Below are 23,700 nucleotides of genomic sequence, written 5' to 3' on the forward strand. Positions count from 1 at the left end.
TGAAATTGTATGGTACTTTTTGGGGGGTATAGGAATCATTTCCTCAAAGTTATGTTTGTGAGAGTCATACATGTGTATAGCTGTAGTTTGTTTTCATAATGAACTAAATGCCTGGGCCTGGTTCGCTGATGGTTTGGCTAAGCTGAAACCAGATGGGGTCCATTGGGCTCCCGCAGCCTTCAGCCTCAGTGTCCGCAATGCAGACCAGAAAACAAATGTGCTGTCTCCACTCGGTGGGTGGAATTCAATTTTATTCTCATAGCTCTGGCCAATACTCTCCTTGATGAGCCTTGCTAGATTTTTATGGATTCTTGGGCTCTTGCCAATGGCCTAGCTGTTTGGTCTACCACTTGGAAAACTGCAAACTGGCAAATTTAAGACACTCCTCTGTGAGGCCACAAACTGTGGAAACAAGCTGTGCTACTAAATGAACCATCTGGGTCACTCAGGTAGATGTCCGTGGTAAGGGCTCATTCTGATGAGACCAACTCAAGCTGCTGAGTCTGCACCACGCAGTTTTTAAACATTGCTGCCTGGATCCATCATCGCACTGAACATGGCAACACATCCACCATAACAGCTTGGGCAAAAGCGAAAGATTCTGTTTTTGATGCGGAGACTAACACTGCATCAGATATGTGACTCCTGTCATTTGTCTCCGAGGGCAGGAGGCAGTATGGCATGGGACGTGCCCCCACCCACTCCTGGCAGTTTGACTACATCAGAACTTTGACCCTCTCCTGGAGCCATAGATGATGCCTTACAACTATTAACAGGTTTTTTCTGTTTATGATATTTTCTGTTTTTCTAGTCCAATCATTTAACAACTGTCTCTTGAAACTAACCTGTGCCTTGTTTTTAGCTTTCTGGGCCATTTTCAGTTCCTCAATGGTGTGCTTTTTATCACAAAAACTACTCAACAACAGAGGGACAGTCAAGGTATTCGATGAATCTTCCATGCTCTCTTCAATCCACAGGTGTCTGATACTGTTGAGCATTAGAACAGCTTCCTGAATGATAAACTAGGAAAGAAATTCTGTCTTTACCTCCCTCACCTCCTCCTCATCCACACACTTTAAGGCAGATTGGTCACTGAATGTGGCTGTCAGCAGAAAAGGAGCATCCCCTCTCATCTGCTTCCTCGGTAATGATAGAATGAAAGGATTGGGGAGTTACAGAGATTCATTTTGAAGGTTCAGGATTCTTCCCTGACCATTCCCAGGCATAACGCATCTTTCTTTGTCCCTAATAGCAAACCAGCCTGGTTAATACACCCTCCTGGTGGCAGCCCAACAAAAAGGGGCCCTTGGGGTTTCAAACTTAATTCTAGCTGTGCCACCTGGATGCATTTTTTTGAGTTGCGTGGTCCTAAATTGTGAGGATAATGATGACTGGTTGTGGACACTGCTTGCCATGTCCCACTACAATGGCCCACATAGGCTAAAGTTGAAGATGTAATGGGTCTCTGTGTTTTACAAAAATTCCCTTGTCCCTGTTGCGTCTGACCATTCTAAACAAAATGTCTGAGTGTGAGCAGAGGATGCTTGGGAAAAAGGTGAAGTTACAGCTATTGGAATGGAGTAAGACCATCTTGTGCCAGTGGAGTGGGAACTACAACCTGGGCACATGAAGAGGAAGTACCTTAGACCCTGGGGTGTGCAGCAAGGGAGGAACATTAATGATCTTTGCCCTTCAGAACTGCCCTCAGAGCCTTCCTCGCAAAGTAAAAGTAAAAAGGCCCATTTCAGCTTTCCCAAACTGTTCACCGCACCTTCAGTTTATTGGACAGCTGGACCTAGTGTTCCCAGCCAAATGGTCATAACCACAATTTGATCACCATTCCCCTTAACTGTATTGAGAAGTCTATTGGAGACAGCCAGAGATGGCCTCGGCCCTGCACCTCCCCATCGGTACCTCTGGAAGTCTTCTGCACTTCCACTCCCATAGCCATCACTTAGTTTTTCCATAGGGTGGGTGAATGCTAGCAGTTGTAGTATGGACAAACCAGACAGATTTTACTGACTGCCCTCAGGCAGTCTCTTCAAAATTAAGGACTAGACTCAATTATCAAGCTAAGCTGGAAAATTTAAGATTTACCAGTCATTGCGAGGCCGTGTTTGAGGCACCTGAGTTCCCCTCCCCCCAAATAATGTAGGTATCACTTGGGGTGGTCCAACAATTGTAAACAATACTTTCTTTCCAGGGGCACCATGCACATCCTTGGGGTTGTACATCTTGTGTGGAAGCCAGGCATTAACTTGCTTCCATCCTGAAACCAAAGTGGCATGCGCCCGAGGAGTGATTTAGAAAACACCACCAGTAGATCATGTAGCCCTCAGAAGACAGCAGATATCTCTCCCAAAATGAGGCTACCTTTTGTTACTTGGAGTGGCTCCCTAGAGAGATAAGGGACTCATTATTTATGCATATTCTGAGGATAATTATCCCTACAATGAGAGTCTTATCCCTAATTTGGAAAAGAAGGTTCAAAATTTGTCCCTAACTTTAGCTAAAATAATCAATGAAATACATCAGTGCTGGAAGGCATACACTGATGCTTTATAGGAATTGTTCAGCTGGTTGGGTCCAGGACTCTGGGGGAACAGTTGACATCAATACTGCAAGATTTTCCTCATCCTGCTGCTTGGAGTCTTGTTAGCTGTAGCCTTAATTACATGCTGGATGAGACAAATTAGATGGATTTGGTCCCAGCCTCTGTTGATCAGATTAGTCACGGTGGCTGACAGAGTGACATACTCGTGGGAAAATTAGCCAGAAGCCAAGATGGTGTACAAATGAGGGGTGAAGATGTTGGCACACAATTCTCCATGGGTGTCTTGTGTCTGTGCTCTACTAGTAGGCAGAGGCACTTGCTGCCTTTTTTCTAGACTATCTTTTCAAGGACGTTTGTATAGCAAATAGCCTTGGGACATAGAGATCAATGTCTTTCTCTGGAGCAGAGGGCAGGTTTGTTTATTGCACAGTATAATAATGGTAATGGTCTCCCTCCAGGACAAAGTTTAGGCAAGATTGCTGCCCATTACAAAAGATCTGGGTTCCTAAAGCTTGGAGTTCCTCAGCTGTGGCGCAAACCCACTGCATGTGCAGCATACAGCTGGTCCCCTCCACATTGCCCCGGAGGGATTGGGAGGCAAGAGGAATTGATGCAAACACTCTGCTCTTGCTACTTTTTGTGCCATGAATAATAAAGTCCTTTGACTTGAAATAAAGTGTTTGATCCAGGTGGCTCATGTGTTCTGTCAGCAGCCTGAAACTATAGCAGGCTAATTGATTACGTTGCAAGTAGGGTAAAATCTCAGATCCCTCACAGCACTTGACAGGGAGGATTTTTGTTTATTTATTTATTTTAAGCATGCTTGGGAGTCATCGGGCTCTTAAATTTGTGGATTGATACCTTTCATTAGTTTTGATAATCTTCCCAAATTTTGCGTCTGACTATTCCCTCTTTCCTCTCTTTTTAAGACCTTGATTAGACATGCACTAGATATTCTCAGTGTATCTTCTATTCCTCTTGTTCTTTGTCTGTCTCTTTTATCCTGGTTGGTTTTCTTCTGACTTATCTTCAGGTGTACTAACTTTCTTTTAGTTATATCTAATCTGCTAATATACCTATCTGCTGAGTTAATTTCAGATATTGTGTTTTTCAGTTCTAGGATATCTATTATTTTATTTTTTGCTTTTTAGTTTTTCTTTTTGAGGAAGATTAACCCTGAGCTAACATCTGCTGCCAATCCTCCTCTTTTTGCTGAGGAAGACTGGCCCTGAGCTAACATGCGTGCCCATCTTCCTCTACTTTATATGTGGGACGCCTACCACAGCATGGCTTGCCAAGCAGTGCCATGTCCATACCCGGGATCCGAACCAGTGAACCCCGGGCCACCGGAGTGGAACATGCAAACTTAACCCCTGTGCCACCGGGCCAGCCCCTTTATTTTTTGCTTTTAAATTGTGATGTCCTTTTTAAAGATTCCAGTTTCCTGCTGAGATGTTAAAATTTGGCTTCTGTCTCTATAAGCATAGTAAAATATTTGATATACATACTAATATACATTTTGTATATTTCTGGAAATTTCACTATCTGGAATACCTATGAGTCTCTTTCTGTTGTTTGTTGTTGTTTGTGCTGGTTCTCATTCTTGCTGATACATCTTTTCATGTGTTTCCTTATTTTTGAATGAGTGCTAGATATATTTCAAAAAATATGTATAGAAGTAATTTAAGGCCTGTGATATCACCTTCTTCCAAAGGACTTTTTTTTGTTGTTGCTTTCTGGCAGGTGCCCATGGATAGTAGCAAACTTGAATCACTTTATCCAATTTCCAGGATTGAAATTTTCTAGACCGTATAGACTGTTGTCATTGGGAGGGGCTGGTTTATTTCTGGTCTATTCTTACTCCTAGATTTCACCTCTTTTGGATATCAACTCAAGTGGTGAAGTGAGCACTTTACCGTGACCCTCAATCTTGGCAGGCCTTGTACTTCAACTTTCATTCCTTCTTTCCCCAAGAGCCCGTTAGAAGGATTGCTTAACCTCTCTGCCATCTCTTTGTGATAGTCAAAGCTTTTCATGTTCCTAGGGCACAAGTAGCCCCAAACCCTATGCCAGCCTCTCTGGATTTTCCTCTTGCCCTAAATTCTTGGCCTGATGATTTCTCACTTTCTTCCTAGCTTGTTGATACTGAGAACATGATTTTAATATTTCATCCAGAAATTTTTGTTGTCTCCAATGGGAAGTTTGTTCTGAATTAACTAGCCTGCCATACCAGAAGCCAGGATTTATTTATTTTGTCAGTTTAGTTTTTATTTTATTGCAGTGTAATTTACATTTATTTATTTGTTTGTTTTATTTATTTTTTTTGAGGAAGACTGGCCCTGAGCTAACATCTATGCCCATCTTCATCTAGTTTATATGTGGGATGCCTGCCACAGCATGGCTTGATAAGCAGTGCCATGTCTGCACCCGGGATCTGAACCAGCAAACCTCGGGGTGCCGAAGCGGAACATGCAAACTTATCCACTACACCACTAGGCTGGCCCCAAGTGTAATTTACATTTAGTAAAATGCACAGATCATAAATATACAGTTGATGAGAGCTTTTTTTCTTCAAATATATATTCCATGTTACCATCACCCAAATAAAGATAGCTAATATTCCCATCTTCCTGGAAAGTTATCCCATTCTTCTTTCTGGTCAATCCTTCTGCCCCACCCCAACCCTAGAAATCAGTCTTTTAATTTATATCACTAGATATTTATATTGTTGATCTTAAACTTCATATAAAAGAAATCATAAACTATGTACTATTTTGCTCAACGTACGTTTTTCACATTCATCTATGTCTTGCACATATCAATGGCTTAATCCTTTTATTGTTCAACTATATTAACTTATATAAATATAACATAATTTGTTTATCCATTTCGTATTAATGGACATTTGGAATATTTCCAGTTTGGGGTCATATGAATATAACCATTATGAACATTTTCAGGATTCATCCTTTAAATTTTAATTTCTTGTGGGAAATGAGAGGGCATTCATATTTAAATCTAAAGTGTGTCTATGTTATTCCAGATTCTTGAATCACACCAAGCTACATCTTCCAACTTAATCGCTGTCAGTTTGTTTTAGTTGCCATATTTTTTGTTATTTTTAAATTTATTTAATAAATTCTTAAAAAGCACTTAGTATGTGCTAGACACTGTTCCAAATACCTTTAAACAGTAACTTATAATAATCTTGACAACCCATTGAAGTAGTTATTATCAGTATTCACAGTTTACCAATGAAGAAATGGAAGCACAGAAAGGTTAGTTAACTTGCTGGAGGTCACAGAACTAACAAGTAGGAGGGTCGGGATTCAAATCCAGAGTCTGGCTCTGGTGGCAGTGATGCCTGTTTGAGAAAATGTTCATATCTGAGCAGAGAATACCCACAACATACCCTCAGATGACCTGAGAATAAATAATTAGGCCCGTTAAATATGCTGCAGAAGCTCTTTATAGTAAACCATTGTACAAAAAGTAGGTAAATATGAAATATTAAATGTGCTTCTTTGAATAGCAGGATTGTTAAACAGAAGAGACTTGCCACAAATCAAAGATGGAGAAAAGACACAATTTAAATACCTATTGACCCAAGTTAATTCTTCACTCATGTTCACTCACTTATTCAGCGAGTGATCTTGCACTTTCTCTGTGTGAGTTGCCAAATCCGTGTGACAAATACGTGAGGGGATGAAGGGCACCGTTATCTTGCCAGTCCCTCAGTGTTGTTGTGGAGTCTGCTTTCCCTTGCCATTTGCAAAAAATTCTTATCTTGGTTTTCTGGACCTCAGTGTCGTGCATATTGATCTTCGTCTTTGCAAAATATTTAGAACCCACTACTGCCTCTGGTGATACTATAGACTAAGGCCAGGTGAGGGAGCTCCCCAAAGAACTCTATGTAGAAAGCTTGACCAGGCCAAGCTAGGAGGCAGTTACCATGAAAAAAATGAAGCCTGAATGTAACTGTAAGGACAAATTGAGCCTTGAGAATGGTTCATGCACCAAGTGAGCAAGACAAGAGAGAATATGAAATGCTGAACTGACGCTGAGGTTGACAGTCAAGTGAATGCTTCTCTTGACTTTTTGTTGATTTTACATTCTGGGCTTTAGACAAAGAAAAGAGCAAAACAAATTGCATAATTGAGGGAAAATCTGTTGTTAAAGATGCGTATTTTATTTGTCCCAAGTACAGACGGAGTCACCTGATGCTGAGTTTAACACCGTGAGAGCCAGGGCCTTATCTGCCTTGATCAGTGCTGCCCCCAGCCCAGTGCCCAGCAGGGCCTGGCGCACAGTACACGCCCAAGAAGTATGTGCCAAACCAGCAGTCACATCTTCCCTTGCAAAGCAGAGGAGTAGGTGGGAGTTATTTAGTGGTGGTAAGTTGGAGTTTGAGTTATTACTGGAGGGTGAGCTTGTTTATTTTAGAAAGGGCGATAAAATCAGGGGCTCACAAATTGAGGGGTTGCCTTTAAAAGGAAATTAAGCAAAATGCAGGTGCAATTAGACAGCCTTACAAGTCTGTGATGGAACAACTATCGTGTTTTGTAGGAAGGAGAACAGGCCTGGAGGGTTAAGGGACTTGCCCAAGTTCCTCCAGCTCATAACTAGCAACTGGGGCTTCTAAACTGGGGCTTCTGAAGGCCTCGCCCTAGCACTTTCTGCTGCCTTACCCAGTTTATCCTGGGACATGCATGCCAGCTGCTAGCTGCTCCTCAGAGGAAATGCCCAGGCTTTCAGATGGCCATACAGCTTCCACTGTCTTCTTTCCTCTGCTTGTGCAGCTTTAATTCACAGGCTGCTGTAGGGTAAGAGTAATATATAACAAAATATATTTTGCTGTTGCCATTCTTATTATCATGGTCATTACATCTTCAGGTAAGGCTGTGCAGTTCCAGAACCTTAGTTTCTTAAACCAGGAACCACTAGAATTCCAGTGGAGAGCAGCTTTATTTTTATTCAGGTCTTTTATTTTTCAAACTCTCAAAATATGTGGAGCTACCAGCTTTCAGCCAAGTTTTCCTGGACCGCACATATATGACTAGAAGCTGTTTAACCTGAGGCAGCCTCTAGTTAGGGCTGACCACAACATGTGATGTTTAATGTGACTCAATTTTTAGCATAGAGGCTGTTCTGAGTTTTGGAAAAAGTCTGCGACTTTTGCCAGTGAACCTAGATGAAATATAAATTAATGACAACTTTGTGGGTGATATTTTATTTTTCTTATGGATTATCATAACACTAGCAGAAGTTACTCTTTTTTTCCATTCTACTGGAAGCACAGCTAGAGGCCAAAAACAAGAATTGACTCTCACGTAGTACAGTCAAACAGAATAGAATCGTCTCACCCAGACTTACCCCAGCTGACAATATAAACAACAATTATAGCGATGGTTATAATCTCTATGAGAGTTCATCCTTCATCAATAGTTAAAGACATCTCATAGGAACCTGAGCCATCAGTACCTATAGTGCTGCTGTGAATACATTAATTATTTATGACAGAAACATTGCATCACAATGGCTAAGTCTATATTAGGTGTTGAGACAACATGCTTTGGTTCGCCTTTGTGAAGTGTCTATTTCCATTCCAGTTAAACAGAACCTACAGGATCTACTGAATGGAGAGAAGGCTAAATTCAGTTATTAATTCCCTTTGAGGATTTGAACTTAAAGTGTAAACATTTCTGTTTTTATTTCAAATTCCTCTGTATTCTAAACATGTACGGCTCCAGTGCATTCTAAACATCTAAGAGCTTCATTTGCCTTTATTTTTTTCTCATGAGATTTAACAGAATTAAAAAATGAGGGTTATCTTTTCAATGGTGTTGTAATCCCAACAGTGAGCTATTATCCTGCCAATAACAACTTGCATAATCTTTTTCCTTTCGTTTTATCAGCTACCACTGACCTTCAGGTTTATGAGCAAATGCCTTTTCTCAGTTGGCTTTCATAAATACTCCTCAAAAGCCCGGCTCCAGGGTTGGGAAGATGCCTGCCACTGTACTGAACATGAGCAACCTTGCTGTTGGAATGTAAGCCTGCACTTTTATTTTTTGGAATATTAGGAATAAAAAAGTCAATTAGGGCCTTTTGATTTCTATCAGAGAATAAAGCAGCACATTTCTTTTTTAAAAAAGAAAAAAGAGTCATTGCACTGGAGTCACTATATTTCCTCTACTTAAAAATATTTGTGCTAGGGGCTGGCCCCGTGGCCGAGCGGTTAAGTTCGTGCGCTCCGCTGCAGGCGGCCCAGGGTTTTGTTGGTTTGAATCCTGGGCGTGGACATGGCACTGCTCATCAAACCACGCTGAGGCAGCGTCCCACATGCCACAACTAGAAGGACCCACAACGAAGAATATAATACAACTATGTACCGGGAGGCTTTGGGGAGGAAAAGGAAAAAAAATAAAATCTTTAAAAAAAAAAAATTTGTGCTAAAATTTATCAACTGGAAAACACTACAAACAGGCAACTTTTGTCATGTCCCATTGACGTTTTCGGTCTAATAACTTGGGTCAATACTGTAGCTAAGTCAAAACAGTTTAGCCCTATCATCTCTGGAAATGAGATTCTCTCTTCCATGAGAATTTAAAGACGAATCTGGCCACATTTGAAAGTTATTATCCTGTTCAATATCTGAACGACATGAAATGAAGTCCCTGAAACATAATTTAAAAATGGGAATTCATGTAGGACCCTGGGATGCTGAAGGAGGGTGAGCAGGAGACCTGGAAGAGAAAGGGTGGGAGCCCCAGGAGGTGGCCTGATAGAGGACTCTCCTCCAACATCTGTGTGACGGAGAGGAACAGAGACAGCACCTAGAGAGGTGGCAGTGGGAGGAAGCCAAGGAGCCTTGTTTCTTTGGAAATTGCTTTAAGGATCATCCTTTCACACTGATGTCCTGATTCCTACTCCATTATCTTATTAAAATAATAACTTGAGGGGCCAGCCCAGTGGTGCAGCAGTTAGGTTCACATGTTCCGCTTTGGCTGCCAGGGTTCGCCGGTCTGGATCCTGGGTGTGGACGTGGCACCACTTGGCATGCCATGCTGTGGTAGGCGTCCCACGTATAAAGCAGAGGAAGACGGGCATGATGTTAGCTCAAGGCCAGCCTTCCTCAGCAAAAAGAGGAGGATTGGTAGCAGATGTTAGCTCAGGGCTAATCTTCCTCAAAAAAAAAAATAACAACAGTGACTTGAAGGTCACCAGTGAACACCTTCTGGCCAGACCTAATGTCCTCTTTATCCCCATTCTTTTTGATCTTAGTCATTTGACTGTTTTGAACACTCAAAGTTTTTTGTTTCAGTTTTTTTGAAGAAGAAGAAAATTAGCCCTGAGCTAACTATTGCCCGTCCTCCTCTTTTTTGCTGAGGAAGCCTGGCCCTGAGCTAACATCATGCCCATCTTACTCTACTTTATACGTGGGACGCCTACCACAGTGTGACGTGCCAAGAAGTACCATGTCCGCACCCGGGATCCAAACCGGGGAACCCTGGGCCACTGAGAAGCAGAATGTGCGAACTTTAACCACTGCGCCACCGGGCCGGCCCTCAAAGTTTTTAATGTACTAACTTTCAACTACTTGATTCTTTGCCCTCTCTGTCTGCTTCCTCTCTGTTGTTTATATAGGGGCCACTCACCCACTCTTAGCTTTGAAGAATCCAGAAGTATTCACTGAGTCATGAAACATTCCTCTTTTCCTTTATTCCCATTTGTTGAGCGCACATAAGATTTCATCTCATTTAATCATCAGAGCATATATAGCCTGCCCTACTAATTTAGGTAGCTGATTAAATACAGTCTTATACTGATCTCTTCACTGGGCGTGTGTGTGAATCTGTGTCACTCTGTCTCCATCTCTGGATGCATAAATTGTCTTTGTTCATTCAGATCGTAACTGCTTAAAAATAGAAGATGTGAGTGGTAACTTGAGCATCTATTTTAGAGTCAGAACTATTGCTCACAATGAACTTTTATACGTCACTAAAGCTCTCTGAACCTGATTTTCTTCATCTTTAAAATGTAAATAACAATAATACTCACCCTTCTAAGATAGAATAAGATAGTAAATGAGGAGATATATCTAAGACATGTGGCATATAGTGGACTCTCAGTAAATGATTTCTTCTTGTGTTTTTAACTTCTCTCACATCATCCATTCTAATGACACAATTGTTGTGCTCAATTTTGGTTTGATGGATGGATGGATAGATGGATTGATTGACTGAAACTAACAAGGTTAAGATGGTTGGGATATACTGGCTAATCAACCAAATCTTTCTACCACATCCTCTCAACATGGTAACTTATAAAAATATTTACCCAATAAATCATTTAAGTTCTTAATCAATCTTTTATTTATTTATTTATTTTAAGAAAATGCTAATGCCAGGAAAATAGGTGCAGAATACTTTTCATTTGTCTTTTAAATGTTAATAAAGTGATTCATGGTGTTATTTGGAAGAGTCTGTAATGTGAAAAATACATGATGAGTTTGCTTACTGTGAGTTATTTTATGTAGCCTTAATTTTTATTTAGTGATTAGTAGAATTAGAGGTGGTAAAAGTTGATGAAGGAGTGTATACACCAACACAGAAAATAGAGATGGGAATCAAGGAACTCATTAAAATAAAACCTGACATCTTGACATAAAATCCTAAATACTGCATAGTAGTATTTTTCTGCTAGTAAAACTATAGCGATTTAAACCTAATGCCCCAATTAGAGCAGCCTTATTGAAATAAAAGTCTTCCTCAACCCCGAAGAATCCAGGTCCCTGATTAGCTGATGTGGAGATGATTATTTATAATAACATTTACCGGTAAAGAGGAAGGAGTGAAACCTTAGACAGACATTTAGATGTGACTTAGGCGGGTTTTATTTCTGATTCTACAGCACCAAAGTGGAAGTCAGTGCAGTGACTCAGAGCATTGTGATGGTCCAGCTGTCCACGGGGCATGCTTCTCCAGTGTGTAGTCACGCATCCCCGTGCCAGAGGGAAGACTAACTGCAGGGTGATCACTATGTAATCACTTAACTGACCCACTCTCACCACTAGTGAAAGAGAGGAACATTCAGTTACTGTGTCTTCAATACTTTGAAGTTCATTTTTATCAATTCCCAAAGCACATGTGAAATGGCATGCTAGGTCCAATTCATGGCCAATCAGTGTATTCTGTGCCTCTGAGGACCAGACCAATGGCCATTTTCATAAAGAGCTCAGTATTTTCTTTCTAATATATTGACCTAGTTTTTTTTCTGGGAGGCACTCAGTCATTGGAGAAAGAAGAAGCCTACTTTATTTTACAGCATTGTCTCCTTTGTCTTAGAACTATGTCGTGCAAATCAGTCCAATCAGAAAAGATAAACGTAAAACGCATACAGCAAAGCAGACAAGCACACAACGCTTACCAATATGACCAATCGTTGATATACTCTTTTATTCCAAGAACAGTGACTTCTATTTTCTTATGTCTTTGTTGTTATTTGTTATTTTGGAGCTTCTCAGAAGAATTGGGAAGCAATATAAGAATTAATAGGCCCCAAATCTGTTCATATAAGTGTATAAATAAGCTCCCTGTTTAATATGCCACTTTACCATTTGGCGTATTATTTCTGGCTTATGTGCCAAAATATTGCCACTCTACATTGCTGTTGTTAATAATTTATTCTATTTCTCTTTTAAAAATTTAGTTTGCCTAAGGATGTCCTTATGGACAGTTGCATTTCGTTCATAAATTAAACCAGATTTAGGTTAACAAAGATTCTAGCCCTAAAAAGCATATTGTCTCACTTGGTGTTGGATGGTCTAGATGAAACACTTATGTTGACTTGATAATTCTCTGGATATGCCGCCTTCTCCAGAAAACATTTTCTGACTCTTCCCTATCAGGATTAGGCCCTTCCTTGTGCTCCCAGAATACTCTGTGTTCACTTGTATTTATCTGATGTCTCATCTGTTTCCTCCTCTAGACTATGAGATCCTATGGCAGAGACCTTACATTCTTCTTTGTCTCCCCAGCATCCAGCAAAACGTGTGACACATTGTAGATGCTTAAAAAGTGTTCACTGGATGAATGAAGAGTCTAAAGTTATTATTCTATGGTTTTCCAGTCTATCCACTTATAAAAAAAATTTTTTTCTGACAGCAGTGAAAGCAACAGAATTGGCTACTTTGATGAGTAGTTCTTAAGATCATCATGCCATGGACTATTTGATGAGTTAGTTCATGGTCTACAATTAGGACCATTTAAAAGGCTTCCATTGATGAACTTAATTTTACCTTGCTATTATGAATATCATTTACAATAACAACAGGAACCCCATACACAAAATCCTCAAAGTGTTTATGATCATTAGATACCAAAAAAGGAAATAATCGGTATACAAATTTCAATACCTAGATTTTGAAATTCAGAGCAGAGAGGTGGGGTGTCATTTTAGACGGAGAATGGAAAGTCAGGAGTCTTGCAATGGGGCACGTGTTGCAGTTGCTTCCATGGAATATTGTCAGACCAATAGGAGTTTGCAAAGAACTTTTATGGACAGTATAAATATTTTGAGCTGGAGGCATCATTACCAGCTGATATTTTCTTTCCTCAGGACCAGCTGTTCAGGAGCATCCCGGACCGGAGCCAGGCACATTTAAGACTTGGATCTAACCAGTGGCCGCTGCAGATTGTAGTGCAGCAATGTCGGTGTTAGAAGAAAGCCGGCCATTTGCTCAACAGTTATCCAATGTCTACTTTACGATACTTTCACTTTTCTGTTTTAAGCTTTTTGTGAAAATCAGCCTTGCCATCCTCAGTCACTTCTACATTGTGAAAGGCAACCGCAAGGAAGCGGCCAGGATAGCAGCTGAATTTTATGGAGTAACCCAAGGACAAGGTATGTTTACCGTCATGCTCTCTTGTTTCCAGTTGAGTTTAACTACCGTTTGATCCACAGTCCAAGAAAATATGCCATGTTTTCTTTATGGACTGCTTCAAAGTGATTATTTTGTAAACTTCTCTGTATGGAAAATATTTGTTAACTCACTTCGTAGCTTCATAAAAAAGAAAATTAGTTTGCTCTGTAAATGTCTGGGTTAGTAAAATCAAGGTATCATTGCAAAATAGATTAATGGAAACTACTATTAAATATATATTTCTATCAATAAATAATTTAAAACTTTAAATATTTAATTTTGTAAGCCATAGTTTTAGAGGTTTCAATTACTGATCACACTTCAATTGTCCTTTAACATGTACTTGAATTTTTATGATTTTTAAATCAAATCTTTAGTTATATGTAAAATAATTGTTAGCAGAGAAGATTTGAAAATTTTGTTTTTCACAGCTTTTGTTTTACCAAGATTAACCACTTGATTATAAAATAAAACACAATGTGTCAAATATTAAGATTTATGGCATGTGTTTTCCTGGTGAAATTGTTGTTGCTTTGCTCAATTTGCAAAAAATTGATTATAAGAGGATAGGAACATGAATTAACAAATTTAACAAATGTGTGCAACCAGGTACATCCATCCACGTTTCTTAGGAGAAATTAAAGTATGAGACCAAGTGAGAAACGATAATTGTAGCCATAGACTTTAAAGGTTTTAAAACCATTTACACTTTATTGGATAGATATTCTGTACAATAGAAACAATTCTCATAGTGAGCTTCAAGGTGATATTTTAGTTTCTTATTGTCTTTTGATTAATTTCTGGTTTGAAAATCAGGAGGCAATATGAACATTTGAAGGCCCAAGTACCTCTAAAGTAACTTAAATTTTCAGAATCAAAATATACTGTCAAATAATTAGAGAATGTAATTTTTAAAAAAAAGCCCTTAGAATAGAAAGCTTGCCTTCTTAAAATCTGCTTTCCTACATTTTTTGATTTGTGGAATAATTCATTTTAAAATCTAGGTTACTCTGTAGGTACATGGGAAGTTGAGTGAAGGTTAGAAAATCTGTTTCGATGTGTGAGGTAGATAATGAGCACATTTTTCCTCAGGAAGATAGTTCTCACAGAAAGTGAGGAATTTATGTTCTTGTTCAAAGTGAGGAAAATCTAAAGGCCAGGATGAGATTCTCAGAAGGCAGATGAAGTCTAGAGGACATGGGCAGTCTTAAATCTTCCCCCACCAGCTCTGCTTCCGAACAGGTGTACTGTTTCAATGTGGCATACACTATGTTGGTAAATGGAATATTTTGTTAAAAAACAAACAAACAAACATAAAAAACTAGATTTTAACACAAAAACCATATTTCTAGATATAAGACTAAATAGATTATATGATCATAAGATGGTAAAATATGCTCTCATGGGCATCCTATAAGCTCATTACTTCAGAGTCAAATCTTGCCTATGTATTATGAGAATTGCCATAGGTAAAAATGTGAAATATTGGCTAAAAATCCACATTGTTTTTGTAGATTGACCAAGGTTTTTAAGAAGCTATGGAAGCTCCTTTTTATACATATTTACAGATAACAAGAAACCGTCGTCCCTCTTTAGCCTGATCTCAGTGAGCTTATGCTGGGAAGTCACGGGAATGTATGAAATGGCTTCCATGTTCCCGTCCACTTTTATGAGTCTATGTTAAGATCAGTTAAAACTCTAGGATTCCATCCCAGCAAAGAAAGAAAGAAATCAACACTCACTAATAGAAAATCCTTTTCCTGGGAACATAAAGTTTAAAAAAAATTTATTTTTTTTTTAATGTTAAATCTAACAAAATTCTCCTTTCCAATATCTTACATTAATCTATATATTAAACAATAGAATATATGTTTTATTCAGTGTAAGCATAATTAGTCTCAAATTTTATTTTAATATTAGGAGGACAATGTGGTACCTTACAAATTCTTTCTTGATCTCCTATCTCTAAGAATTAATTCTTCCTTACTGAGGAAATTATTACTTTCTCCATTTTAATATAGCTTTTTTTTTATTTACTACAATTAAACTATTTTTATTTTGTTTATATTTTTAGAATTAACTTAGGCTTAATTATCTTTGTTTAATCTAGCAATTTCCTCCTTCCTAAGAAAGATTATCACCTTCATTCCACTTTGAGTTAGGTTTCTCATTCCTCCTTTCAAGACTTAGCCAGACTGTTCCCCAACATTTCTGATGTAGAGTTGCCAAATTCTATGAAATAGGAGATGATGTGTGTATTTTCATGTCTTTCATAATCACAGAAGACCCTGTTGACAACATCCTGGATGTCCTCCCCATGGGCGGTGGTGCTTTGTTATGAAATAAAAGAAACCGTGTCTTCTTAGATACCATTGCAAATCAGCTCATTGTATGAGGCCAATGGAGGGTGGTCTTTTTTAAAGCACTTTCCAGGCAGGCTGGAGACCACAAGACCACATTCTTGTTTTAGTCCACAACAAGAATGCTGAAAGCTAAATGATAGCTAAAATAACTCAAGATCATTTCCTTCTTGATCCCTTTGCTATTCCAATAAACCTTACAAATTTGCCTTCTCATCTTTTGTACCAAAGACTTTTATCCACTCCACCATCAAATTGAAGGGATTTATTTGTTATGCTTTTATATATAACTAGCTCCCGTATCCTTCTTGCTGTTAAATGTCCTGATTACAACCTCTGTATATCAGAGGTCTAGTCTAAGCCAGCACTATACTTTGAGACTAACAGTGAGATTAATAGGAGTTGAAAGATGTTTTCAGCTGTAATATCAAAGACTGCAGAAAGCAAATGAGGATGTAAGGGAGAGCACTGATTTGATGAAACCACTCCAAGGGCCTAGAAAAAGCCATGAACTACTAACATCCAAGCAAGCTTCAAGAGGCAGCAGCTCTCTTCTGTGAAGGGTAATACGTTTCAAGCTCTGTCATAGGCTCTGAAGAAAGATCATTCATTTAGTCATGTGCACAGGGCCAGTTCTATGCACCTGATGTCAAGGCACTGAAGAAATAGGATATAACACCTCTAAGTAGTTTATTCTAATTAAGGAGATAGTATATCTACCTAGAATAATTACTTTCCAGCTATACTAAATACCAAATAAGTCTAAAGAATGGAAAGGTCGATTTCAGATTTGGACTTTTAGAGATATCTTTACTGAGGAAGCAGATCTTGAGTTGACCCCAGGAATGAGCAGAGGCATGGATTTAGGGGTGCACAGAGAATATTAAGAGGTAGTAGGATTAGCTGGAGTAGAAGTTTCACACGGTATAAAAATGATAACAAATTGAGCACAGATATGAAAGAATTTGAGTGGCAGGCTAAGCAATTAGAACTTAACTTTGAAGGCAGTAGGAGTCACTGACAGTTTTTGAGTGAAGGTGGGAAAATGGGAAAAGTATAAAACCCTGATTTCAGGCACATTTACATAGTAGTGATCTCTGGAGTTGGGCAATGGGACAAGTTTGAAGTAGGTAGCTGAGTTAGGCCCCTGCCATAGGAGATGAGGACCTAGACTTGTTTGGTGGTGGTGGTGTCTATTGAAAAGAAAGAAGGACAACAAGAAATACGTAAAAAAAGAAAAAAAAAAAGGAAGAAAAGAAGGGTGAATCTGATGATACCTTTAAATAGCATTGGCAGAGAAGCGATGTTATCTTAGGGTAACTGATTGTCTCCCAGAACTAGATATTAACATGTCTAAAGGAAAAATATGTTGAAAGAGGATGCATTAGCCACGCAGATGAGTCCACAGTTCCCAGTCAATGCCACCCTAGAGATGTGGACACAGCTGTTGGCGAGTCTGGTGGGCCACCTCCCTCTAGTGTGAAATATCAGGGGAAATCAGGAAGCAGTTGAACTAGAATCTGAAGTCTAGTCTTGCATTTGAGTTATTTAATGTGTTCCCTTTGCTCCACTTTTTCATCACCAAGTAACCTCCTGAGCATGATTTGGCTCTCCGTCTAGATCTGTCCCCAGAAAGAGAATGTGCTGGCTTGCCCCCAGGAGTGTTTTGGTCCATCTGACATTTATGGTTCTCGTTGTAAATTAATATATTTGATCTTGATGTCAGTCTTTAGTGTTTTGTGGTCTTTGAGTTGTAAGTCTACCTCTGAGATGTGAATTTGCCCCAGCTTTGCTGATAGATCAAGTTTCTGCGCCTGCAAGGCCGTGGACTAAATTGTAGACTGTGGAAAATTCATCAAGATAATGTCTCTCCGTGAGGCTGCTTGAAAAACAATCCTGTGATACTCAACCTCTTCAGACACTCCTTTCATGTTTGAAACTTCACAGAGAACGTAGAATGTATGCAGAATCATCTGTTAGAGTATTTGTGCTTGTGATTTCATAGATTTGGTTTTAGGGTTGCCATTAAGCATGCTTTTTTGTTTTTTTTCCACAAGTCTATTGTTAACAACTCGGAAATAGGCTTCAGTGTAAACATGCCACCCCAAGTCAAATGGCAAAAGTACTTGTCATTTTGGAGAGTAGTGTAACCCTGGATAGGAAAAGCAATTTTCTATAAGGATAAGAATTTTCGGGCCAGCCTTGGTGGCTTAGTGGTTAATTTCACTGCGCTCGGCTTCAGCGGCCCAGGTTCGGTTCCTGGGCACGGACAGACACCACTTGTCTACCAGTGACCAGGCTGTGGCAGCAGCTCACATACAAAAAAAGAGGACGATTGGCAACAGATGTTAGCTCAGGGCAAATCTTCCTCAGCCAAAAAAAAAAGAAGAATTTTATATCTTGTAATATGATTTTTCTCTGTCAGTAAAGTCCATCCCGGGTTTAAAAACAACTTCAGAAATTTAACTTTACAGCAGATGCCAGCAATGGCAGCAGCAGTAATGTTCATTATACTATTTCCGAGGAGCAACTTGTTTCATGTGATTTTTGGTGCTGCTGTGCTGACTGTGTATAGGGTTAGTTATGTTAGGAACATTTCTCTGAATCTCAGCAGTGAAAAATTTCAAGAGGTGAATCTGTAGGATGACTTCTTTCATGGTGTTCATTATAGAAAGGTCTAAAAATACCTTGAAGATGTGAGAATCTTTGGACACATTTTCTATACTTAGATGGAACTCTACAGAAGAATAACTTGAATCAATAGAACTCCTCTTCGGTGACAAAAGACATGACATTATAATCAATAGTGTTACAAAAAATTTTTTTGAGATTTTAATTTTGTTCAAGCTTCATTATTTTTTGGAAATGCCAGAGCACTTTCTTGGAAGAGACCATTATAATGGTGTGAATTAGAAATGGAATCTGGGAACAAAGTTTCCAAGTTTACAAAAGACTTTGTTATATTTTAACATATTAATATCTTTCTGCTTCCTCTATATTTGGAGAAATGCATGAATTTTTGGAATTAAAGAACTTGGTGTAGCTGATGACAGCTTAGGAGGGATCAGTTTTCCCAAGAATATTCTTCTCATAGCTTTTTGTTCCTCTCTTCTTTCTTCAGTCATTCACTTATATGCTAATTTATTACTATAGTGGTTACTTGTATATCTTCTATGTCAAAGGCACTGTGGCATTAAGGATAAAACATACAAACAAACCATGGTGTCTTTCCTAAAGGTGTGCATGGTCTATTGGGAGAGACAGACAGGTAACCAAGGAATTTAAAAGCATAGTAAGTGCTATTTTACAAGGTTAAAGAAGGTGCTAGAAGAGCACACAGGAGAGGGTCTAGAGAGAAGAACAGTTCTGCTTGGGATATGCCAGTGAAATAAAAGCTGCACTAACATCCATCGTCTCTCCCGTCATCATGCACGCATCCTTATTCATAATGCTCTAGAGCTTCCCAATTCCCCATTTTCACTCCCTGTTCACTTTTTCACCTCTCAACCGATTATTATTATTACTATTATTTCCAGCTCGTCTATCTCCAGCCGAAATCTTTACCTGAAGACTCAGAGTTTCATTGTTAAAAGAATTTATTTTTAGGAAAGAACAAGTATGCTCATTGCTTATTTACTAAGCTTTTTGAAAAATGGCAGGTATTTTGGTGAAAAACTTCAAAATGAATTTTGTGTATATTGTGAGGTAACATTGTTATAGTCAACTCTATAGTTTTACATAGTAAGAACAGTGAAAGTATGAAAACTAGGTCTTGACCTTGAGCTTTCCAATGTACTATATTTTAGGAGATAGTAAATTATTAAAATAAGCTATTTTTCTTATTAATTGACATAACAGGTACAGTTTTTAATTTAATTCAATTTAATCCAAATAATTAGATACCTACTCTGTTTCTGGTACAATAGTATGTCCTACATGTACATTGATGAATACATTTATACACATATATATGTGGGTGGACATATATATACATATTTGTATATTTACCACATAAGGTATATGACTTACTTTTTGAGTGAAAGGAGACTTGGGTGTCTGGAGTAAAACCTGGCCCATGTAAAACAATTGAACAGCAAGCAAGTAGAAATTCATAAGGTGCTAAATTGAAAACAGCTATGTTCTGCAATGAACGTTCTCTAAGGAAATCTCTTGAGAGTATCAGACACTTCTTAGAGAAGACGGAATTTAAGGTAAAACTTCAAAGGCAGACGATACCTGGTTGTGTCCATGTAGACATGAAAGCAAGCTGACTATGAAGAAAATGAGAAAGTTTAGGATGTGAAACTAAACAAGCCTGGCTCATCTGGAGCACAGGTTGAAGTATAAATATTAGGTAAGGATACATAGCTGAGTGGTTGGTGCCAATGGGAAAAATAAATATACATCTTCTCGAATTATACATCCAAAAGTAAAAAGTTCTACTAAGCACCTTCTAGTGCCTTTACTGGATTCAGCCTACGAAAAAGAGTCATTAGCTAGTGATGGGAATACATATTTTACAAAGTCCTGGGTGTCATAGTTACTATGTCATTATGTGTATTTCGTGAACTACCTCTCAGCAAAGATGGAATACACCTCAACATCGCGTCAGCATGCACGTCCTCAGAGTGGCTCCAAGGCAGGGCCCAGGATTCCTGCAACAATGTTAGCTCATTAAGCTCATTTCCTAACCTGAGGAGGAGAGAGGAAAGTTTAACTGCAGTGACAGACAGCCATGTCATTGAAAGCAGGTGGAGTATTTGGAACACCTTTTCCTCCAAAACAGTTTTAAAGAAAGAGTTTGCTTACGGGCTGTATAGAACTTTTGGCGTTTATTCTTTACCAGCTGCATAAAGAACAAATCATTCATTCTTTCCAGCCTTCTCTCAGCAACGCTACAAAGCAGACCATTGGCTTTTTAGACCGGAAATGCCCAAAGAATATCAGGTCAGGGAAGGAGAGGCTTAAGGAGTCTCATAAATTGTTGAATTGTTAGCACTTCCGGGGGCCTGTGATTAAACAAGTCCACTCTGTGAAATTTAGGTTGAGGGAGAATGTATATCAGAATGATCTTCTTTCTCAATCTAATTCTCCATCTGTTACTGTGGGACAGGATTTTAAAAATATGTCCTCCAAGTAGACGTAGGAGTTTCCTAGAAGAGCCTCAAGGACTGAGAGGCGAGGGTGGCGTGAGGGGACAGGCTCCGTGGGCCTCCTTCCCCTTTCTAAAAAGAACAGCTCTATTTTCATGAGTCTTCGGAAGTTGACTTTAAGAGGAATTTTTCTTTAAAGAAAAAGATAAAATCATGTTTAAAACTAAACTGCCCTAGTTTATTTAAAATATTATGTAAGTTACCTGCATGCTGATAGAACGTAACCACAGCATAAAATGAGTCAATACTGAATATCCTTTCAACATTCTTTCCTAGGGATTAGAACAACAGTATAAACATTTTGGGCCTGTCAGGAATGCGCATAACTGTGCAATGGCGAGAAGGCATCCTCTCCCCATCAGGGCAGCTAAAATTTCCATGTCACCATTACCTACTGAGCAAAATAGAAACATTCAGAAATACATACACTCTTTCCAGAAGGCTTATAGTCTTAAACTATGAGCGGAGTACAAACAAACTGAAATTTAATACCGAAATGCCATTCACGTTCTTAAATAGAAACACTGGCTCCTCTCAGTCGTCAAGTGTGCAGCTTGATTTAAATGAAAACTGACAATGATACAATTGACGTGAAGGCCCATCCTTGAAAATCTGTGGTCTGCCATCATAATGCTGTGAAGTTTCTTGTTAGTTGACTGAGTCAGGTAGGCTGCTGCCAAAGTGCTAGAGGGAGCGATTCTTCTTCTAAAGAGGTCTCGACACACTACAATGGCAATTAAATAAGCATCGTGTGAGTAATAACTCTGTGAGTGATGAACTCCTCAGAAACAACCAAACGCATCTTTGATTAGCCACTGAGATTTATGAGCCACTTCTGTTTTCCAAACTCTACCTCATTCACTAGAGAAATGAGGATTCCCGTCATCCATCAAATGAAAGTAGTAAGTAATTTTTAGAATGAAGTGATGCACCAAGGGAATTTCTAAAGTTGGAAGCTTTGTGTCTTATTTCCCTCCTGAGTCACAATCCAGAATGGAGAATTAGGAAAAGGAAAAGGGGCTGATTCCTTTAGAGTTCAAAGAGACACAATCACAGATCTACGGAGTCTGGGAAAGAATGAAGACTCCTTCACAGGGACTCTCCAAGAACCAGAAGAAAAGCAGCTAAATGAAAATTTGAGCATTTCTCTTTCTCTCTCCACTCCCTGTAGTTATGATGAACTTAGTAAAATCTAGGATAGGAGCTGAATTTTATGGCTACTTATCATTATTCAAAGAAATCAACCAAACAGAATGGTTTGGGTTGGAAAGACTATTTCCTGTATAGTGAATTTTAAATCCTAAAACAGTGCTTGCTTATCTTTTTGCTTAGATATGTGAGTTTCCAAGAATGTGAAAGAAAGGGGAATCTGTTAAAGTAAGCTCATGATTTAGGGTCCACTGGAAGTATTGATAATATTTTTGGAACAAAAACTTTTATGAAACAATTAGATTTGATATTTGAGATTTTTATAATCATTTAAAGCTTAATTCTAAAAAGAATTTATGAAAAGTGTTTAACTTTAGCTAGAAGAAGGAAAAAAGAAGTTTGTAGTTAACCTAAGGTTCATGAGGGGAACATGATTCTTGCCAAATAACTTGGATACTGAATTGTAACAGAACTGTGGGGAAAAAATTGTTATTCTCGGGCCGGCCAGGTGGTGCAGCGGTTAAGTTCGCACATTCCGCTTCTCAGCAGCCCCAGTATGGATCCCGGATGCGGACATGGCACCGCTTGGCACACCATGCTGTGGTAGGCATCCCACATATAAAGTAGAGGAAGATGGGCATGGATGTTAGCTAAGGGCCAGTCTTCCTCAGCAAAAAGAGGAGGACTGGCAGTAGTTAGCTCAGGGCTAATCTTCCTCAATAAAAAAAAATGTTGTTATTCTGGAGAAGGAAATTACAATTTACTGAGCAAAGAGACACTTGGTCCTTGAAATAACTGCCAATGGTATAATAGGAAAAACAATGCCTTCGAGATTGAAGAAGCTCAGCAAATATTTGTGGAATGAATAAAAGACCTTCAATTAGAGGGAAATGGAGTTTAAAGTCACATTGCAGATAACACAGTGATTTAGCCACACATAAATTGTTCTATCACGGCTCCAGCAGTTTCTAGCTGTGTGACCATAGGAAAGTGGTTTAAATTCTGCAGCCTTCAGTTTCTTCATCAGTAAAATGGAGATAATGATTCTGATTTCAGAGGGTTACTGTAAATTTTTTATGAGATATAATTTATTACCACAGTGTCTGGCATATAGTTAAGACTCCATAAATGTTGGCTCTTTATATTGTACTTTAAAAATTTTTAAAAACGGCACAAAACCGTCCACAGTTTAGTAACACAGAGAAGCATCAATAAGAAAAGATGGTGAAATTATAATAAATTGTGTTGCCAAACAGTTGCTGTAAGCATGTGGTAATACTAGGACATGTATGCTCAGCACGTGTTCCGCCCCAGCTTCCTGTTAGCTCTTTAGGTAGATGGTTTCAGAACTTAAGTGGTTGGTTTTATTTATATGTTAATTAAAAAATAACAAACTGAAGCTCTGAAAGTTAAGTAAGTTGTCAACCTTTCCAGTTAGTAACTGGAAGAAGTAGAATTTCAACCCAGATCCCATTGGCTCCTGAGCTCTCATCTCAATTAGTTGCCTCTCCCACTACTGCTCTTTCACAGCATGTGAACAAAGGACAATGGCAAAATGGA

At 38.9% G+C, this 23,700-nt stretch overlaps 1 protein-coding gene across 8 annotated transcripts in view; it reads left to right on the forward strand.

The window, feature by feature from the left end:
• Positions 1-23,700, forward strand: part of ASB5 (ankyrin repeat and SOCS box containing 5) — an 81,915-nt gene that overhangs the window by 15,518 nt on the left and 42,697 nt on the right. For 5 of the 8 annotated variants that reach the window (XM_070499978.1, XM_070499984.1, XM_070499981.1 and 2 more), the window contains one exon: positions 13,175-13,459. In XM_070499978.1, coding sequence (XP_070356079.1) covers positions 13,264-13,459 — 196 coding nt within the window. In that variant the 5' untranslated portion in view covers positions 13,175-13,263. Of the gene's footprint in view, positions 1-668; positions 777-6,761; positions 6,949-8,469; positions 8,605-13,174; positions 13,460-23,700 lie in introns of all 8 variants that reach the window. The other 3 variants (XM_070499976.1, XM_070499979.1, XM_070499977.1) reach the window with 3 other exon arrangements.

Source organism: Equus asinus, chromosome 27 (genome assembly GCF_041296235.1).
Source record: "Equus asinus isolate D_3611 breed Donkey chromosome 27, EquAss-T2T_v2, whole genome shotgun sequence".
In the NCBI taxonomy this organism is placed as follows: domain Eukaryota; kingdom Metazoa; phylum Chordata; class Mammalia; order Perissodactyla; family Equidae; genus Equus; species Equus asinus.